The sequence below is a fragment of the Calliphora vicina genome, chromosome 2 (genome assembly GCF_958450345.1).
Source record: "Calliphora vicina chromosome 2, idCalVici1.1, whole genome shotgun sequence".
Taxonomy (NCBI): domain Eukaryota; kingdom Metazoa; phylum Arthropoda; class Insecta; order Diptera; family Calliphoridae; genus Calliphora; species Calliphora vicina.
Window position 1 is genome coordinate 140574832 of NC_088781.1, and position 22939 is coordinate 140597770.

At 29.5% G+C, this 22939-nt stretch overlaps 1 protein-coding gene across 4 annotated transcripts in view; it reads right to left on the minus strand.

The window, feature by feature from the left end:
* The window catches only part of Tsp (Thrombospondin), a 56394-nt gene that overhangs the window by 22459 nt on the left and 10996 nt on the right, over positions 1–22939 (minus strand). For all 4 annotated transcript variants that reach the window (XM_065502276.1, XM_065502277.1, XM_065502278.1 and 1 more), the window contains 7 exons: positions 15545–15837; positions 15249–15315; positions 12438–12753; positions 12221–12350; positions 11902–12036; positions 8893–9084; positions 5486–5603 (listed from right to left, as the gene is read on the minus strand). In XM_065502276.1, coding sequence (XP_065358348.1) covers positions 5486–5603; positions 8893–9084; positions 11902–12036; positions 12221–12350; positions 12438–12753; positions 15249–15315; positions 15545–15620 — 1034 coding nt within the window. In that variant the 5' untranslated portion in view covers positions 15621–15837. The remainder of the gene's footprint in view (positions 1–5485; positions 5604–8892; positions 9085–11901; positions 12037–12220; positions 12351–12437; positions 12754–15248; positions 15316–15544; positions 15838–22939) is intronic.

Here is a 22939-nt window from a genome sequence, read left to right on the forward strand (position 1 = left end):
TATAATAATAATTCCAGGAATAATTCCTTATCTAACATAATCAGAATACATCGAATCGCATTTCCAAATCAAATATACTGACTAGTTATGTCATTGTTACCAAATTATTGTACTCTGTTTTCAAATTCAGTAGCATGACATGGGTTTTTATTCACACTTAAAGCATTTTCAATTATTTATTTTGGTTTTTTAATGCATGATCTAAATGTTCTTAATATTTTCATTTAATAAATAATACAAAGTGTCTTAAATAACAAGTAAGAAAGCTATATTCGGCTGTGCCGAATCTTATATACCCTTCACCAAATTATACTTTAAAATAAATTTTTTTAAATATTTTTAGGTAAACAAAATTAAATTTTTTTTTTTTTTTTAAATTGTTTTTTAATTTTTTTAAAAAAATTTTTTTCCAAATTTTTTTAAAATTTTTTTTTTAAAATATTTTTTTTTAGTTTTTAATTTTTTTTTTGGAAAAAAAATTTATGACAAAAAAAATTTGTTGATGAAAAAAAAATTCGGGTTAAAAAATATTTTTCCGATTTTGACCCATTGTAGGTCCAACTTACTATTGCCTTATCTACATCATTGCAATGGACTTTGAAATTAGATATCCATATTGTCTATATTAATGACTTAGTAATCCAGATATAGATTAAAATTAAGTCAAAAATCGAGGTTGTCCCGGTTTTTTGCTCATATCTCCGTTATTTATGGACCGATTTTGCTGATTTTAAATAGCAAACTTCTCGAAAGCATGTCTGACAGAATTGTTGAAGATTTGGATCCCGAAGATATCTGGGGTCTTCAGAAAATTGATTTCAACAGACAGACGGACAGACAGACGGACATGGCTTAATCGACTCCGCTATCTATAAGGATCCAGAATATATATACTTTATAGGGTCGGAAATGAAAAATGTAGAAAATACAACGGAATGACAAACTTATATGTATATACCCTTCTCACGAAGGTGAAGGGTATAACAAGTGTAGCATATGACATTTACCCCCATTTTCTCAATCTCTGGTTATTTTTTATCGTTGACAGTTCTCATACAATAAACTGTTAATTGGAGATTTATCGTTACGAAAAAGGATAACCAGATATTGAGAAAATGGGGGTTAGCAAGGCAATTGCTAAGTTTCGGAAAATACCTCCATTAACAAATTAATTATTGTGAAAAGCATGTGATTTCATTTCTTTTATATATCGCACACCCAATTCAAGAGTGACACAACTACAAATTTTAATTTTTCAGAAATCGAAAATAAATATACATATGGGGGATTTCAACGTCAAGTGAACCAACTTTTAAAATCGATGTCTTCCGATCGGGATGAAATTTGCACCAAGGTTATACCTATTGTATAGTAATTCATACACAATTTTTCAACAAGATCGGTCAAGAACTCTCGGAGTCAAAATTTGACATTTTGGCCAAACATGTGATTTTTCTTATCCATGTAACTTATTACCTATTGTTCTTAGCAAAATGTGTCCCAAATAGTTTAGATAGCTATTTCTTCAATCTTTCAAAAAAAATATTAAAAACAAATTATCTTTTTTCCGAAATCAAAAACTTTTTTGACTTTTTTTCAAAATGGGCCTTTTTTTTCTTAAAATGAGGCTTAGAATTTTCCTTGAGGAACTATTTGGTCGCTTAGTGGGATACGAGTTCGATATCTATCAAAAAAAATGTTTTGTAACTCAAAACATGCAATTTTTGAATTTTTTTGCAAAATCAAAAACTTTGTTGACTTTTTTTTCGAAATGGGCCTTCTTTTTAATATTTTTTTTTCTCAACAGAAAGCTCAGATATTCTCTTTGAAGACCTATTTAGTCGCTTAGTGGTATGCGAGTGGGATTTCTATAAAAATAAATGTTTTATTACTCAAAATATGCAATTTTTGACTTTTTTTTGCAATATCTAACTTTTTTTAAAATGGGCCCTTTTTTAAATTTTTGTTTTGCTCAAAAGAAAGCTTGTGTCTATTCCTTTAAGAACTATTTGGTTGCTTAGTGGAATGCGAGTGGGATATATAGCAAAATAAATGTTTTGTAACTCAAGATATACAATTTTTGATTTTTTTTTTTGGCTAAATCGAATTTTTTTCTCTCTTTTTAAATTTTTTTTTTTTTGCTCAAATGAAAGCAAAAGGTCCATTCCTTTAAGAGTTTTTTGGTCTCTTAGTGGGATGCGAGTGGGATAGTATCAAAATAAATGTTTTAAATGTTCACTTGACGTGAAATCCCCAAATATACCAATTGAAACATAATGAAAAACATTAGTGTTTTTTTTTAGCAACAGTTAACAACAACAGATTACACTGATATTTTTTGTATAGATTAACAAATGTATTGTGCATAGTTTAAGCTCAAAATTCTTTTTTCGGCTTTATATAACCCGAAAAATTTATTTTGAGTTGAGTCACTTTTGAACTGGGTGTGTAGTTTTCGGCTTTGACTTCCTATGACAAGTGTACGACAGGACATTACCATGTAATGTTAGATCAAATGACAGTAGAACAAAATCAGTCATTTGACAATTGTACTAATGATGGGTTTTCAGAACTACTGACAACCTGCTGATATTTGACGAAATGTTTGGGAAAGCGTAAGTGAAAAATTTAAAGTTCCAAATTATGAAGTAATTCATTCTTAATGTAGAAGAATCAGGGACCTTCTTCTTAATCTCTGTGGGTTTACGAAGTTGGGGTTATGAAAAGAAGTTGCTGTTTCACCAAATTTATATAGTTTTCTTAATCTTGAGGTTATGTAGTCTTTGTTTAGCATTTGAGTTAGTAAAAGATGTCATTGAGGACCTTTTCCACAGGCAGGGTATAAATAGAGCACGAAACACTTTGTGCTGGACCATTAGCAATGGTTTTGTTGAACAATTTTATTGAATTTTGGGAACATTTTAATACTTATTTGAGAGAAAAAAAAGATTTTCCTCCTTGGCCATAAAAATTACTTCTACCCAACACATAACAAATTATTCGTAAACATCCTTATTAATATTTGCTTATTAGAACACTTCACCCAGAATTAAATTTCTATTTAATAACTAAAATACAAAGTGTCTCTGACGATCACTCTGTCTACGACAATAATCAGTTGTTTGGTTCTGTTTTCTTTAAATCGAATTCACATGATTTACAGGTTTTAGTTTCGAGTGAACAAACCTTTTTCATTAAAAAAAATCGATCGATTTCCAGAACATAATTTTGTCAATTATTAATTTTTGAAAATCGATCGTTTTGAAATCACTGGATTTACAGAACACGGGCTATAATCCGCCTATTGGAAACAGGATCGAAAGTAAAACGAGAAAATTATTCCATTTACAGAACACCAAAATATGTGAATTCATTTTAAAGACGAAAACGTTAGTCGGTACTGCTTTTGGAGTTTGAGGGAAGACATGAGTTCATTCAACTGTAAGCAATAATAGTTCTACTAATAATATAATTAGGTTTGTTGAATTCAAACTAACAAGCCCATTACCCGTTATTTTGAAGTAACTGATATAACTTTTGCAGCCAAAATCGCCAGAATCAGGCACGAAATCACCAGCAAGGGAATAATTCAAGATCGTCGTTCAAAACTTTCATGGTAATAGAGAAAGTAACGACTTTTAAATTCGTTATTGAACATTTTAAAGAATAATAAAAAATGAGTATAGAAGATCCACGATCGTTACTAACATTTAGATTTTATTTATAACATTTTATTATAAACAGCGGATTCATAATCAGTGTTTCCATTCCCCTATCTCAACTACAACTTTGTACCAATACCTGATTGATTTCCATTTTCTGCATTAAATCGATTCTAAATAAAACCTTTAAATTCCTTTTAATATGTCGCCCACTTTTCAAACCCAACTCAATTAAACATTATAATTTTTTCTTGAACTTTGAATACCTTTTTGGTTCAGTGTATGTGAGTTTTTTAGGTGGAGGCATGAGAGAAGTTATCCCACATGGTTTCAATAAATCCAAGTACTTAAATACTTCATTCGACAAATCGAAAATATGAAAATTTCAAACTTCCCCATCTTAAGTCTAACTCCCAATATCAAATGCCTTAATAAGTCATTGTGAGTCCTTCGGATTCATTAGCGAAATTTTGAGAGTATGAGTTGTCATTAGCAAAACAATGGAAATAGAACACGAAGTGTTAAGTACCAGGAGTAACGTCATTAATTGGTTTACTTTAGTAAAATTTTGGATCTTTTACTGAAAGTTTAATCTTTGGAATATTTTAATTTATTTCAGAAATGTTATTTTTCCTTCTTTATCTTATCTTTATACTAATGAGAAAAATTAATATAAATAAATCACTATAATATGGATTTAATCCTAAACCGGCACTATAAAAGGAACTTAAAAGAACTATTTTTGATTTATTAAGAAACAGTATCAGAAACCCTTTTTACAATTTAGTACCTTTTACATTAATTTCCCAACTCTAGGAAATCATAAATTTCAAAATCATTTTAATATATATCACATACAAACACCTGTCATAAATGAATATATAACCTGTCTCATTACAAAGCATTTGTATTAATATATTCCATTTTATTTGTATTTCTTAAGTGATTTTCTTATCAATATACAAAACAAAAAAGTTGATTTAATATTCCTCCGCCGTGTGTTAAAGGTAGAGGCGTCTTAAAAATCCATTTAATCATTTGATTTTATTAACTCACATAACAAAAAGCCAAAATCTATTGTATTGACTACAAATAATTTATGGGCCAAAAAAAAAGAACAACAAGAACATGATTTTCTATTAAAAACCCATTCAAATTAATGAAAAGACACAACGGTCTGATTTGATCTGGTCTCGCTGGGTGTTTCTATTTAAAAGATGTCATTTTTATCAAACTACAATAAATGTATGTAAAAGTGTATGTAGACTGTCAGAAGAGTTAAATAAAGTATGTGTTTAGATCACCTGTTGATCCTTTCTTATCTTTTGCCTTTTAACTCTAGAACACTTATTATAGGCTATTGTTCTTAGCTAATGTATTTAATGGTCGGCTTTTGTTAATATTTTGACTTTTAAAGAATTTATGAGCTATTTAGCTCATAAAATATATAAAACATGTTGTATATTTAGTTTGTTTTTTTAACCAAACCCTCAAATGTGTAGGGAAAACAATGTTTAAACCTTAAGTGTTCATATAAAATAGTATTGTTATGTTTTATTTATTTAATTTTATATCCTGAGCGGCTTTTTAAATAGTGTTTAATGTTTGATTCATTTGTTTTTTCTTTCTTTAATTTTCATTTGAAATAACAATCATAATGTCGTTGAAATTATTATCTTTGGTTTTAACTTTTAAGACTATTCAGTTGGCCGCTTGGTCGTATTGTCATTTAATTAAAAGGAATGGTTAAGAAATACTTTTGTTTTCCTTTACATTTGTTATAAAATCGTTAAAAGCCTTTAACAAAAAATGTGTTTACTTACATATAACAGGGACGATCGCTGCAAGTAACGCCTGGTTTGCAAATTTTACCATCACCAATCATGCCCACGGGACAGCGGCCACACCTTGGTCCCGCAGCAGAATCATAGCATTCGACACCTTGATTTTATGTTAAATGTAAGGAAAAAAAAACAAAGCAAACAAACAAACAAGATTATTATTGTTATTATATTACAAATTAAACATTTCTACATAAATATGTTTTTTAAATGAACAACATTAAAGTTTTGTACACTTGGGCGAATAATATTGACATTTTAGTATTGGTACCACAGCACAGTGGGGCATAACGCAAAATAAATGAGGATAAATATGTAATTTCAAAACTATTGCAAACATTTCCTTAAAACTTAATCCCACAATAGCAGAGGACTTGGACTATCAGAATATTGGCACTAACTTCAATTTTCTATAGAAATTTTATTGAAAACTTAAATTTTTTATAGATACATATATATTAGAGTGTCCCAAATTTTTTTTTTTTTGAATTTCGGAACGCATACCCTCTAATTTTTTTATATATATAAAACTATAGTTAAATATGAAATTTTGTCTTTCTATCATGATTGCAACCCGTGCCGACTTGCGATTTAGTTTTGTGGTGCATTTACAAGGGGAAAAATGCAATTTTTTCAGTTTTTGTAAAAATTTTGCCATTAAATTATTACTTTTGCAATTTAATTTAAAAGAATCGATATGTGTACGTAATTGTCGTTCTAATAAGACATAAAACACAAAAATTGGATAAAAAATGTTAAAGTTATTAAAAAATCGCCAGGCCATTAACGTGTCTCAGGCCACTAGAACAAGAAACTTATGAACAAAATTAACATATTTTGAGAAATATTAAAATAAGAGCTTATTTTTACTTAAAATATATACATATTTACTTGTATTTGAGTTTTTGTCTTCGTAGGATACCGTTAACCTATTCCCAGGTATGACCAAAAAAAAAATATTTTCGGCAGTTTCAAAACTCCAATTTCAAATTTTTAAAAATTTTGTTAAACAAATTTCAGAATTTTTTGATCATCACTTGGGGATTTATTGTCAACATAATAGGGAATAAAAATGTGAACAAATTATGTCAATACCTCCTACAGTTTTTCCGTACCTGCGATTTAAATTTTGCGATTTTCGAGAAAAACTAATTTTTTGGCCATATTTTGGCGAATGAGCCGAATTTTCTTACTGTTATGATTTTTAAGTAAAAGCTATTCAGAATATTATAGTCCATGTAATTTTAAATATAGTCTGAAAGTTTTACTAAAATCGGAAAACGTCAACCCTTAAATCGAGAAGGTCAAAGGTCAAATTTTTCAATATTTGGAATTTTTCATGGAAAAATAGCGAAATGTTATATATTTTTGGGCCGATTTTGATGATTCTATAGAAAAGTAAAGTTATCGATAACTTTTCTATAGAAAAGTAAAGTTATCGATAACTTTTCTATAGAAAAGTAAAGTTATCGATATTTTTTCTATAGAAAAGTAAAGTTATCGATAACTTTTCTATAGAAAAGTAAAATTATCGATAACTTTTCTATCGAAAAGTAAAGTTATCGATAACTTTTCTATCGAAAAGTAAAGTTATCGATAAATTTTCTATAGAGAAGTAAAGTTATCGATAACATGTCTCTAGAATTTGTCTTAAAATCGATTACTTTACTTGTCTCTAAAAAAGTAATCGATATTATACTTTTCTAAAGAAAAGTTATCGATAAATTTTCTTTCCCATTGTAACTTTACTATTCAATTCTGAATTGTGCTAAGGCAAATCATGTATAGTATCTCTTAAATTCTTGGAGATATTAGACTTCATAATATTAATTTAGAATATTCAGCCTTCGAATTTGAGGTGGCCTACTTTGGACCAAACTTAGAAATATCAGTTAAATCTTTCCCGTAGTTTAGAAGTTACATATTTATTACCACTTACTTTGCTATAAGCCACTGTACAGTGTAACAGATTATTAAGAGGGCTAATGTTGTTAATTAGGTTGAACATATTATGTGAACACTTTAACTAAAATGTAAACCTTATTAACTTAAATTAATACAAAAGCAAATCTAGTTTCTGAACTCCTGCTTCATAGATGTTGGCTGACTGTGAAAATTATGGAAAAATACACCAAGGACTCTTCAAACGGTATAAAAACATAATTCCATTTTAAATAAAAGTGAAATTTGAGAATTTCGAAAAGTGCGTGTCTTAATTTTGGTAAATTTTCCATTGTTTGCACAAAAATTGTTATTACATATTGAAAATAGCAATTCCATTCAAAATTAAAAAAAAATTTAACAAATTCAAAAAATTTAAGACTATCATTCGGTTTTTTTAAGCATAATATATACTCCATGCTTATTTAGGAAACTTCGAGAACATCCCCCATATAAACATTAAATAATTCCATTCTAATTTATACCGAAATATTTTGCATTTTCAGATAAAAAAAACGAAAATATTTTTAAGAAAAATTCACATTTGTCTTAATTTCGATTTGAAATCTAAGGATTTCGAAAAAACATAATTTACCGAATCTTCAAGAATATCCCCCATATATTTGTCACATCTTTTAATTTTAATTTAAACTGAAATACATTCCGTATTTAGCTACTTTAGTAAAAGATAAATGAAAGTATACTAAAAAAAACATATTCTAAGTTTCTTTCTTAATAATTTTCAGGGCTCGACCTCATAAATCTTCAACTTATTATATTTTAGTAGCCATTCATAGGCGAAGAATACATTATAAATCATCATTATGTCTATTAAATAGAAAATTTTACACAATATAACGAATTTCCTAATACTCATATTTAAATAAATATTTTGAATATTTCCCTTGTTGTGCTTTTTTTATTACCAATTCATAGTCATGATATTTTTCAATAATTCTTAAATATAACAAACTAAAATACAAAATTGTATGCAATAAAATAAATTCTTTTGTAATAAAATACAACATTTCAAGCAACATGGAAATATTTCAAAAGCGTACTGTGGTAGTGCAGTGCTGACGGTGGAAAAACTCCCACATTGTTTTGAAGAAAAATGTTGCCCAGTTTGAATTGGAACATTTATGGCCAGCAAAACAAACGATTATAAATCGTTTAAATGCTATATTTAATAAATTTATTTGCTAGAACCAAACAAAGCGCACAAAATCAAGTTTAAGACTTTGGCAATGCCGACAACAATTTATTAGATTAAAAAATTCACCCCTCCTAACTGGAAAATGTAAATTAATATTTATAACAATTATAGACAATATAAATTAATAGAATAACTGGTTTATTGTAGATAATTATTATGAAATTCTAATTGTTATAGCTGTGTAATAATTATATTAATTTATTTTTAATTTTTTATAAAATTTTTTACTTACTAGGATAGCAAGGATTTGATGTACGACATGTTGGCTCGATGCGTATATTATTGTCACCTTTGGGCTCCTTGCAACCGGCACAATTCTCAAGGAGCATGCGCAAATAAGCAATCTCTTGACGCTGGTGGGCGATATCTTCACGTAGTAATTTTACTAAAGCCATTAAATCGCTCAGTGATTTTGCGAGGGCGTCTACAAAGAAATAAAAAAACAAGATAAGTTTTGAAAATATAAAAAACTACAATGTACTATAAAACTTTTTGAATCAACACAATTGTTAAGTTTTTTTCCTGAAAAAGGTTGCCATAAGTCAACTATCTAAATGAAATGTTGCATACATATATATGTATTTACGTACGACATTTGTACAAGTATCTATATATTCATTCATTCATTTATTCATACATAACCTCACAGTGACACATGACAAAATTTGCAACATGTGTGCAATGCAAAATGTTGGAAAAACAAAAACGAACAAAAAATTTCTTATACGACTTCCAATGTTTTTGTTAAAGTGTAGGTTGCAGCAATGTTGCACCAATAACAACAAAAGTTTAACATATGTTGGCTTTGTTGTACTCATTGTTGTAGTAGTCAATAGTCTAATACATCTACTGCTTTTATTACTACTACTTGACATGTATTTACACAATTCTTTACTTATTTTACACTGTGACTATTTTACATGACATGTTTGTAAAGTAGTTTAAAAGTAATGTCACAGTGTTGGCTATTGTAATAAAATTTGTACTATAGGGTGTCATTTTAAGATCGACAGAACTTATAAAACGAACTGTCATACTTTGATGATCATTATACTTTGGCAAATCTTCATGATTAGATTGAAGCTTGAACCAGGCTACCAAAATTATTAAAATTTACTTTGAAAATCTGTTATAGATTCGCGCAACTTAGTTATAGACGACTGTTTTATCGCAAAATTGTGTTCAGCAATGAGGCTAATTTGTGGCTTTAAGGGTTTGTTAATAAACTAAATTGCTGCATATCGATAAGTTACTTTACCATTAAAATTTATCGATAACTTTACTTTTCTATAGATAAGTTATCAATATTTTTACTTATTTATAGAAAAGTTATAGATATTTTGAGTTTTCTATAGAAATGTTATCGATATTTTGAGTTTTATATAGAAAAGTTATCGATATTTTGAGTTTTCTATAGAAAAGTTATCGATAGCTTTACTTTTCTATAGAAAAGTTATCGATAGCTTTACTTTTCTATAGAAAAGTTATCGATAGCTTTACTTTTCTATAGAAAAGTTATCGATAGCTTTTCTTTTCTATAGAAAAGTTATCGATAGCTTTACTTTTCTATAGAAAAGTTATCGATAACTTTACTTTTCTATAGAAAAGTTATCGATAGCTTTACTTTTCTATAGAAAAGTTATCGATAGCTTTACTTTTCTATAGAAAAGTTATCGATAGCTTTACTTTTCTATAGTAAAGTTATCGATAGCTTTACTTTTCTATAGAAAAGTTATCGATAACTTTATTTTTCTATAGAAAAGTTGAGTGAGATCAATCCACAAAAGACTCTACAGACTCCATTACATCCAGAAAAATGCAAATGAAAAATGGATGACATTGATCCGAGCGAGGTGTGGTTTCAACAGGGGTAATGCGAAGTCACTGTTTTATGCAGATAAACCAGCCACAATTGACGTCTTGGATGCCAACGTTGTTCGTGTTATTCGTGACATACGGCCAGCAATGCTCGAAAAAAAGTGGCTCAGAATTTAACGCCTTGAATGCGCCTTTCAAATGTCGAACAAAAAAATTTTTTTTAATAAAATTTACTTTTTTGTGTTATCTTTTACAATTTCAAGTTCTATAGGGCTTAAAAACCACCCTTTACATCGACCTACCTGCTTAATAGGTAGTACAATTATGAAATAAAACTTTGGCATTTCAATAATATTGTTATGATTTTGTATTAGAAAATTTGAATTTAACGGTCTGTAACGATTGCAACATTCATCATGTTTATAAACATGTTCATCAGTAGCAGCTTCTACTTATCAACCATGTTGTTAACACGCTGTTATTAGCATTATTTGTATGTATGGCAGCACTAAATGTTTAAGCTGTTGACATTAACACTGAAGCTGCTAAAAGCTCTAGAATTCGAATATTCAAGTTTTGTCCGTTAAGATCATTCATGAAGCTCCTGGAATGAAGATGGCTCTGTAGAAATAGTGGCAGAGGTTGCAGTTCGACATACATATTTAGCAAAGTGTTTATTGTGCAAAAAATTCCAAAATATTTTTTTAGTGAAATGTAAACATCCTTAATGATTTTGGTGTGAACCTACCATAAAAACGTATGTATGCGAACTATTAAAGTGCAACAGCTGGAAAATCTTTAATGCTTACTAACTCATATCCTGGCAATCAAGTCCCCGGTGTAGCACAATTAAACAGTGCTACAAAACTTAAAAAAAAATCATAAAAGATTCTAATGTAGTGGTTTTACAAAATAAACTGACAAGATTAAGGCCATATAACATATCCAGATACACGAAAATATACCTACACATGCATTTATGCAAACATGCGTAAATACATAAATAATAAACTATTAAAGATACTGACTCAAATGAGTTTGTAGTTGTAGTTTTATATGGAAGTGGTAGAAATCCATACATCCAACTCTCCTATACTAATCATTTTGTAACTACAGAATGCGCTCGTTATTGCTGATTATTTTAATGGCGCTGTAGCTGATGCTGACAAAAAAAACAACTCGGCAGTATTTAGATGGCTGTTTGTTGATTGCCAAGCTAATCTTTAAGTACATTTTAAGCTGATTCATTTTCATTTAAGGCGCAAAGACGCATTAAACTGTTGCAGCTGAATGAAGTAACAACTGACTGACAGTCACTACACACCCCATCTCTATTTTTGCGTTTTTTACACATATTTTTCTGCTTCATTTGTTTGTTTTTTTAAATTATGTCATTTTGATTAGGGTTTTAGTGCAATCTTACCTTCACAATCACCACTCATTATGGGTATGTCACCCCTACGATCCATATCCAAGGGTATTTGTTGTTGATATTGTTCAGCGCTCGTGCCAGGTTCATGATTAAACCAATTGCGTACATCACGTTTCTTGTTTTTCTCTAATAAAATTTAAGATACAAAAAAAGAAATCTTTATTAGTATTTAAATAATGACAAACTTGTTGTAAATATGTTTACAACTTTAAATACAAATTAAAAACCAAATTACATCAGTATGATGAACCTTTTGATTACAATTTGTATCTTAAGATTTGAAGCTTTTATTTGTAAATTCAAAACCTACCTCTTTCTGAAATTTTATTCTTTAACATGCGTCTGTTGCCTCGGCGATTAAGACCTTTTTGGCAATTAGCTCTTTGTAAGGCACTGTCCACATTGCCATCGAAATGTAAAGGATATTTGCGTTCACGGAACTAAAGAATATAAATAAATATTGAAGTTGAAGTTAGATTCCTCTCGGAATTTGTTAAACTTTTAGTTAAGAAGTAAAAAAAACTCACCAATTTAACCACTGGATCATCCATTTGTGTATACAATTTCGTGAGATTCATGTCCACTTCATGCGATGAGGTTTCCTTGCAATCCACCAACAATGATATTCTATTTTTATGAAAGTGCAGGGCCAATGAACGTATGGTACTGGTCTCATTTGTGTGTGGTATATCAAAGTGCAGAGACTCCACATCACCGGCGGCACTCATATCCAGTGTTACACGCTGCTGCTTGCGATCCAAGAAGAAGGACATTTTGTGTTTGAGAGTGGGAAAGTCGATCATAAATAATGCTTCAATGGAGATGTGTAGCTTGCGTCTGGGCCTAGGATAAGAAATATTAAGAGAATTTTAACATTCAAACAGTTAAGTATTTTAGAAACATAACTAAAGCAATTGTAATGCAGTTGGAACTACTTTTGTCGATATAATCCAAATATTGATCTCCCCAAATCTAAGCACTAAACAAATATCTATGACAATGAGCATTTGGTACTGATCTAATTTATATGTGATCGAATTGTGAAGCTGTAATATCCAGTGTTATACGCTGTTTCTGGGAGATCTTGTTCCTGGAAGATCATCGATCCAAATTCGCGATTAGAACACGGCTTTAGTCTCTTCCCTAGATATAACTTCCGAAAAGCGCTCTTTAATAATATTAATTCTGGGAAAAATCAACCCAAAATTTCTCAATAATGTAAAGCGTGTTGTAATTTAAAGCCTGTTTGTTCTTAAAGATGACTTATTACAACAGAAAAGTCCTTATAATTTTTGTATAAAAAACAGTTTTGAATTGAGTTCTCATGTCTCACGCTATTGCTTGCGTTAAGCTCGGACAAGGACTGTCTACACAGCATACCTGATGCAACAACAACTAAGCACTCTGAAATATAATTTGTAGAAAAATCAATTTAAATTTCTCTATCATATTCTCTATTTGATATTTAAAGCCAGTTTACTCTTAAAGAGTACTTATTGCAATTGAAAATTCCTTGTAACATTTGAAATGTTGGTACTGTTTTGTTACTAATTGTTCCTTGATAATTTTGATATAGAAAACTGTTTAGAAATTCGTTATTATAATTCACAAAAGCTCTCATAGTCAGCATTTCATTAGCTCTTTAAAGTTTTTATACCCTTCACTATGAGTAGCAACGGAATATATAATTTTGTCATTCTACATTTCTACATTTTTCATTTGCGATCCCACAAAGTATTTATATTCTGGATCGTTATAGATAGCGGAATCGATATAGCCATGTCCTCTTGTTCGCCTGTATGTTGAAATCTACTTTCCGTCACCCCTTACCAAATTAAATGCATGATTCATACATCAATACATCCGCTATAGACCCGTTTCGGTTGCTATTTAAAATCGAGAAAATCGGCCCACAAATGACTGAGATATAAGGAAAAACCACATACAACCTCGTTTTTGGACCTATTTTTTATCTATATCTGCATTACTGCGTCATTAATACAGACAATATGGATATCAAATAATAGGTATTTCAAAAACCTTTTCAACGTCTAAGTAAGTCTGACCTGCAATGGGTCAAAATCGGGAGAAAAAAAACGGGAATTTTTTTTTTCAACAAAAATTTTTTTCACTAATAAATTTTTTTAAAAAATGAAAAAAAAAAATTTTAAAAAAATGTTTGCCAAAATATTTTTTCACAAAAAATTAAAATTTGTTTTACATTTTTCTTTTTATTCTTTTTTTATATGAAAAGTTTTCGGTTTTGGGGGGGAAATTTCCTATTTCACCCCCTCTGGATCCGCGCTTGCCTTAATAGCTCTTTCTCTATCCCCTTTGTTGAAATCAGCATTGCCAATTAAAGATTATCTAGGTTTCAATAAAGAAAAAATTCAAATATCTCTAGATTGGCTTGTTTCACTTAATATATTAATATATTTTTTTTAAACTAACACAAACTACGAAGTTTTTTGGCTTGACTGCAAAAACAACCGGAGTATTTGGCGTTAAATGAACCCACAACCCTTAGACCGATAAAACAGGGATACAAAATTAAAATTTTGTTTCGGTATCAAAATGATATTCAAATAGTACTTTTTTCACCCTGGGAATACTAACTGTCTGTTTCTCTAAATGCGAACGAACATTTTCTTTCGTATTTTAAATTGAAAACAACAAATAAATTTTAATTTTTTTTGTTGTTTTCAATATAAAATACGAAAGAAAATGTTCGTTCGCATTTAGAGAAACAGGCAGTGAAATTTAAATTACTATAGCAAATACTGTTATACACACAGTTTTCTATAGAAAATACTGTTATACACACAGTTTTCTATAGAAAATACTGTTATACGTAAGATTCTAGATATTTAAATATAAAGAGAGTGAACAAATTTACATGTGGAATGTTCTCATCTCTTTTTTATATATTTTTTAGCAAAAAGTCAAAAGCAACCCATGTATCTTTTAGTCCAGATAGTTTTTTTGTTAAAAGCTATTTGATACTACCCTAGAATAAAGGAGAATGTTGTAATAAATCGTTTGTATTGTAATCAACTACCTCGTGTTTAGTAGCCAAATAAGCTAAGTGATTTATTGCATACAAATATTTTGTTTTGAGTCCAATTCACAAGACGATCATTATTTTCAGTTGTATTTTTAAAAATCTAAAGGTGTCCTTGATTGCTATTTATGTCACTTTTAATAAAAACCAAACAGCTACTTGAAAACTTTATCTCTTGAAACATTGAATTTATCTTAAATCATGTGTGATTTACATTAAACACATTTTAAACAGAAAAAGTTAATAAAATATACAAAACTACAACTCATTCACTCACCTTATATGACGCATCGATATAACACAATCACCCTTTTTAATGTGTTGTTCCAGTTCTGATGAAGCCACTGTGGGATTAAAAAAAAAGGAACCAAAACGAAAAAGAGTTGTCAGTTTTCAAAATACATATAAATAAAGGAAATAAATATTTAAATGCCCTTTTTATCTTACGTGTAATCAATTGTTTAATATTAAGTAACAATTTCACGCACTCAACACACACAGACAAGAAAGTCAATAAAAATTCATCACAAATGTTAAAGAAAACCGATGTCTTGCTGTGAGCAGCTCACTTACCTGGATCTAAAGACAGTGACGCCACTTGGGTCAGGCAAAGCAGGCCCGTCAATACACTGAAACTCAGCCAATTCATTATGAATTTGCAGTTATTTATTTATGTTTTTTTGTATTATTATTTGTTCTCTTTCCGCTGGTATCACGTTGTTGAAAAGTCAACAACGATTTTGAAAACCGCGTATTTCTTTTGGTTGGTTGGTGTTATTGATGTGTCAACAGTAAAATAAATTTTTGTTGATTTCCCAAATATTATTATGTTTTTTGTTTTCAACTCTGCACAATCTTGTCCAAAACTGTAAAGAGCAAATAAATGTTTTATGATATTTAGTTAACAATTTTAAATAAGTAAATATTCGTAAACATGTTTTCTTTTTTGAATAATTTTTTGGAAAAAATCTTTTAAAGTTGCATTTTTGTGAAAATCAATATTTATTATAACACTTTGGGAATTTATATATTTGTTAAATGTTTATCACTGCACAACTGTAATCACAAGTGTTACACCATCAATTGTCTAAATGAAAATGATTTGAAAAGCAATAAATAAAATTATTACATGTTCTTTAATGGCAAAATACAATCACATACATATGTATGTGAGTCTTAATACAGGGCTGGCTGAAAAGTTCTTGTAAAGAAATTCTAAGTTTTTAAAGTAATTATAGCCTTCACCATGAGTGGTGAAGGTTGTAATTTCTACATTTTTTTCTATGGGGCCCCGTAATTGTATATATTCTGAACAATATTGATAGCTTAGTCGATATAGCCACGTCAGTCTGTATGTATGTTTAAATCAGCTTTCCAAAGGCAACCAATAACTTACCTACATAATTAATACATTAATATATCCGCTATAGTCCTAGTTTGGTTGCTAGAAAAATCGGCTTACAAATGGCTGAGATATAAACAAAAAACCATGACTTCCCCGATTTTTTTTATGCATCTATATCTGGATAAATAAGTTAGTAATATAGACAATATGGATATCTAATGATAGATATTACAATGACCTTTCCAACGACCTATATAACGCCATATAAGTTCGGACAGACAATTCGGGAAAAATATTTTTTAAACTGAATTTTTTTTTACCAAATTTTTTCCATCAAAAAATTTATTTTACCAAAATAAATTTTCACCAAAATTTGTTCTATGGTAAAGGTTATGTAACATTTGGTATAACGAGGGTGGGTCAAAGAGTCCGCGACTTTTGGAATTTCCCGGTTCTTCACTGAATTGGAAACACTGTTCCTGTCAACAGGCATCTGTTAGTAAAATCCTGTCAAAAATTGAACAAGCTTTTGTTTGTGTTTGACAGCTCTGCTGTCATGGTTTGAGGAGAAATGGGGAAAAAGTTAATTCCCTCTGCTCATTAAGCATTATTTTTTTTTGGAAAAAAACATCACTCAAATGCTCATTAAGCATTATTTTTTTTTGGAAAAAAACATCACTCAAATGGGAACTCTGCACCATTAAATTCAATGGTAAAAAAGTGGTTAACTGAATTTCGTTGTGGCCGTCCAATTGAGGTCTCTACACCCGAAACAATTAAAAAAATCCTGATATAGTGTTGGCCGATCGGAGATTGAAGTGCAAGAGATTTTGGAAGCCAACGGTTTTAATTTTTAATGATGAGAAAGATTTCCGCAAGATGGCTGCCGCGTTTGCTCACAATCGGATGCACAAAAATGTACACAAAACGTTTATTTCAAAAACCAGTCAAGCAACAAATTATTGATTTTGAGTAAATCAAAGAAAATTACTTTTACAAAATTTATATTTTTACCTTCATATCCAACCAAGTAGGATTTTAGAGCTTGTAAATTTTGTATTTTTTCACATTTAATAGATTAGGCCCTAGTAGGACCAGTCAGGCGCTGTCAATTGACTTCTTTCTGCACTAAACACGGATTTCTCGGTTTTTCTTCACCATGATAGGGGGGCAGTATTTATTTTTTTTTCATAAAAGATGTTGCTTTTGAAATAAACGATTCAATTAGGCTAGGAAATGCTTCCTTTTCTGCATTTTCTTCGGATTTAGCCTCGAGTGACTATTTCTTGTTTCCAAAACTCAAGAAATGGATCGATGAAAAGAGATTTTATTCCAACGATGATATACCTATTTTGATGACCTAAACGAATCTTATTTTTTGGAAGGGATGAAAAAATAGAATCTCTGTATTCCTTTGAAAATATTATTTTGTTGAAGGGATGACCTTATAGTTGGAGCCAAAGCTGTTTTTAGGGAAACTTTTCTTTAGGTTTTGACACAAAGTTTTGACAAATCTAAAGCAGTGGTCGGCACTAATAGATGTGAGCGAAACTCATTAAAATTATCAAATGTGAAACAAATTGAAGATTTTACATCAAAAACACAATCATAGAAATCGTTTTATACACCATTTACTAATGGAGCATGTTTGGCTTTGTGACGACCACTGATCTGAATAAAACAACAGTAGATCACTTTAAAAATCTCCCTCGTATCTTAAGTGATTATTTTAAAATCGTTATGTCAATACAAGCATGTGTATGAGATGTGGTATTTATAGAAATGTGGTACTCGTATATGCCAAAATTAGTTTAGACCAAACCGACCATATAAATCCAGTCAACTACTATTGCTACAACAAAACCAACAACAACAATCAAACAGTAGACGACAGACATCATCAGCTAGAACATCATTTTTATTATAATCATTGTTTTAACATCATGGTAGTATAACCATCTAAAGAAATTCATAAGCCCGGCCTTAGTTTTTTTTTTTTTTCAAATGCAACATTAAAATCATCAAACTCAAAATCGTCATCATCATCATTATTATTATTATTGTTGTTATAGTGGATCACGTCAACATCTCTTTACCATATTGGGTCACTTACTCTCAAGAAAAGAACAAACAAACCAGCAACAAAAACTAAACTTCAAGTTTAGCTTAAAAAAAAACAACCGGCATTCCAAAGCCGCTACTCTATGCCTCAGATAATTTACAAAAAGTGTCAAATTTGTTTATTTCATTTCAAATTTTTGAATTTAATCTTCTTGCCTAGATCATTATGAAAAACACCAACTGACACCTTTCTGCTTTTCCATCTATTCTAATGTCATTTTGTTTAATGATTTGGAATTTAAAATTTAAATTCAAATTGGAATATTTTGATGTGTTTTAAAATGGGTTTTATATTAATCTGACAAGGTGTCAATTGTATGATACGTGTATCAAGGTTACAGATATTTTTTTTTCGTTTTAAAATCAAATAAATTATATTGGTATTTATTGGTATTATAAAATGTTCGTTGATTAGTTTTCTTTTCCTGTTTCAAGATCTTTTTCTTAGATAATTTTGGTTTTAATCTAATTAAGCTTTCAGAAAAGCTAAATGTGTTTTAGGTTTATGATATCTTATTTTACGGTACTATTTTTAAAGGGTCCTCAAATTATTTATTGATTTATTTCAATTGGTTAAAGAATAGACCAGTGGTCGGCACTCATAGCTACCAGGGCCCGAACATGATCGTTTAATCCCCTGTAAACATATTGAGTTATGAGAGAATGAATTTATTATTCTGACTCAAAATTTAATAGCGAAAATTCCTTATACATAATAAATATTTGATTTTATTACTCCACATAATAAAATGTTAATGTAAAACCCATAAAAGTACCGAATGTTGCTTATTCAAATAAAATTTTTAATGAAATTTATATTTTATTAACGTGACACCAAAAGAGCTCCTATTTCAGAATAATACTTAGCTAGCTTAGATAAATAAAACTCTTATTAATTATGTTAAATAACATCCCATTTCATTACCAAAGGCGGTAACCTTGCAACATCAGTTGAAAGGTTATACCCCACCCATATCATGAACTTTCATTTCCTCTCTACCTTGATCATTTAATTTAGTTTATTTAAAACGATCATAAAACAAAATCTCAACAATCGTTTCAAAATAAAAGCTACTAATTGCCGCCGACAAACTAATTAATTTTTCTCGAAAACAAACAGACAAGACAAGGCGAACTGTAACTGAAGCAGAAACCTGGCACCAAACAGCCACCCACGAATTGTATAAAATAAATGAGTGAGTATCAAACACAAATGGACAGACTCAGATACTTAAAACTGGCAAGAAAAGCTTTAGTTATACAATATAAAAAAACAAATACATAAATGATTTGTATAAGCATTTGTTTAATAAGATCAATTTAAATAAATTCTAAACTTTGAAAACTCTTACAGCAACTAACTGCTAAGTATAATAAAATCGAGAAATGTTTTATGACGGCAATTGGAATAAAATGTTTGATATATAATCAACCATAAACTAGAGAAGCTATTAGAAAATAATGAAGACAAAGTGATCGTACGTACACAGGGATGAACGAACTGAAATTGTACAAACAAAATGTACCAAGGAAATTGAAAAATTGTTATAATAGACTAAAATTGTCATATATTTACAATCAACTCTGGTTAGAATTATGTGTGTGACCCAGGAATCAAAATAATACATTTTTCAAATCCACAACAGTATTTCCGAATATTTTTACGTTTTTACCTTTTAAAAACGGTGGTTTATTTCCTTTAAATAAACCGTATTCTTTTAATTGCAAATAAAAGCAATCAGTAATTTCAAATTTATAACAACTCTTTATTTATTTAAATTAACACAACAACAGTTTAAATAGTCACACTCTTTTAATGCACACACTTAACCTTCACTTTACCAAAGGGTTTTTATGTACATGGTTTACCAATACCCACCCGGGTGGTACTGCACTTCTTCTATAAATATATGCGACAAACGAAATTTTAAAAAATCTAAAAAACCTTATAAAAAGTTAAAAATGTTTCTTTTAAATTCTATAGAACTTTAAAATTTTTTCAGTGAGTATAAATTTCATTTAAATCGAATCAAAATTAAAAAATATTAAAGCAATAAAAACGAAGTGGTCACCCGGCAAAGCGAAGGTTAAACGACACATTAAAAAAACACTCTGATAATACTGTTGATGTTAATTCTAACAGATCCCATGATCAACTGACTATCTGCCACTTGTTATTGCTATTTATATACACATTGCCATCTAGTAGTTTCATGAATTATCTAACGGACAAAACCAGAATGTTCTATTTCTAGGGCTTTTAGCAGCTATGTTAATGTTAGCTGCTTTAACAATTAATATTGTAATACTTATAATGTTAATAACAGCGTGTTATCAACATTATTGATAAGTAGAAGTTTCGAGCACTGGAAATGTTTATAATCATGAAGAATGTTGAAACCAGTCGTATCGACCATTAAATTCAAATTGATAATGTAATTTCGTAACAATATTTTTAATAGTTTTAAGGCTTCATGACAAATATTAGCAAATTAAGTTGATTCTGATTGTCGAAGACGAATTTTAATCAAATTAGATAAACATTAGAATGACTAGATCAAAAGCTATATACCATAATCACAATTTGTTTTTAAACATTAAATTTATAAACGCCGCTAAATGATTTGCAACAAAGTTTTCAAACTCGAAACTTCTGATAAAAGTACAATAGAACTGAATTTTCAATTGGCCCTGATAGACTAGTCGATAGTGTGCTGGACTACTAATCTGAGGGTTGCTGGTTCGATTCCCGCCAAAGACTCTGGGTATATATGCAGGCAAACTAAAAGCTTCGCAGATTGTTTGTTTTTCAAAAAAATAATCCTGCTAAAAAAAATATCCTGAGAAGTACTAAAATCTAAGGAAATGTTATTTTTATACAATGTAACAAATAAAACTTGATATTTTTAGTACGTCAACATGGAGCTAGAGTTTTCAGCAACATGTTTCTAGAGATATTCAACATGTTACTAGAGAGTTCTTCAACATGTTTCTAGAAAGGTCAGCAACATGTTGCTAGAGAGTTCTTCAACATGTTGTAAGAAAGGTCAGCAACATGTTGCTTAGACTACAATTGCACCCAAAATAGTACTATTGTACCCTTACTTCCTGACTAATGAGTCAGTGAGTGAGTGAATGAATGAGTTAGGCCTTGTATTTTTAAATATATAGATTTTTAAAAAATGGCCCAAAAAGTCGATCGTTCGTCTACTTTAGTAACTGTGTATATATTAACTATTGATGCTCACTGATCACTTAGTCATATTCTAAGAAGCAGAGAGAATAGACATCAATAAAAATTAATTTAGAAAACAATCGATTCTTTATTGATCTTCAGCTTCTACTGTATACATATTTATAAACAATAAATGTCCAGCACTTTAAGAAATTTTATGAAATTATAAATCATTTTATGGAAAACTATCAAACAAACATCTTATGGAATTGACCATTTTAAAATTTTGTTTTCTTTTCAATTTCAACAACAATAATAAACAATTGAACAATTGAATGATTGTTGATGTTGTAGTTGGTTGTAAATTTATGAAAATTGTATGTAAATATTGTAAGGGATCTTCGTGAAATAAGAGTGATGATTGAAATCTGTCTGTCTGTGTCGGGCTACAAGTGTGTTTTTTGTATAAGTAAGTGTTTATATTGGCGCACGTCATTATAGGAAAATATCAAAATGAACAGAGTGATGGGGAAAAAATCTCACAGAAAGATTTAATACCCTTCACCTTGAGTGATTTGTCATTTCATTTTTCATACGCTAAAGCCTCACTTAGGTTGTTTAATTCGGGAAAATCGCGCCACAAATTTCTGATTAAAAGACTTTCCCAACGACGTATATAATTTCATAGAACTTCGGAGCGACAATGAATTAAAATGGGGAAAAATATTTTGGTTTCAATATCTATCCTAATTCCGTAAAATGCACGAAAATTTTGTTTAGAAAATTTTTATGAAAACCATTAAAATTTGAAATTTTATTCTCAAGCTGATCTTTCACCTGTAGTTGTAGCGAAATATTATAGCATGAAAATGTAATATCCTTTTGACAACCTAATGATCTTGTTCTGCCTAAAGACTATTAAAAATAGGAACAATAAATTTAATTGAGAGGATCCACCAGAAAATTATATTTTAAAAACGATTTATAAAGAAAGAAAGAGAATATTGATGAAGGGAATCTTTAATTCATATTGTATGAAATATTATTTCTCACACTGTTTGATGTAAAAATTATTTTCCCATTGAATATTTCCTATTCCACATTGAGTTAGTAGCCAAAAGGCATTCACACACACCAATAAACCTTCTCAATCATTCGAAATTTAAATATTTTGTCAGTTGTAGTTTAAGTTTATATTGAAATGTCCAACACCCAAACAGAAAATATCTAACAACCATAAATATTAACAATACACTAACGTACATACGACTGAGTACATTGTATATACCCTGAATCTAAACAAAAATTAATCTCGTGGACACAGTCA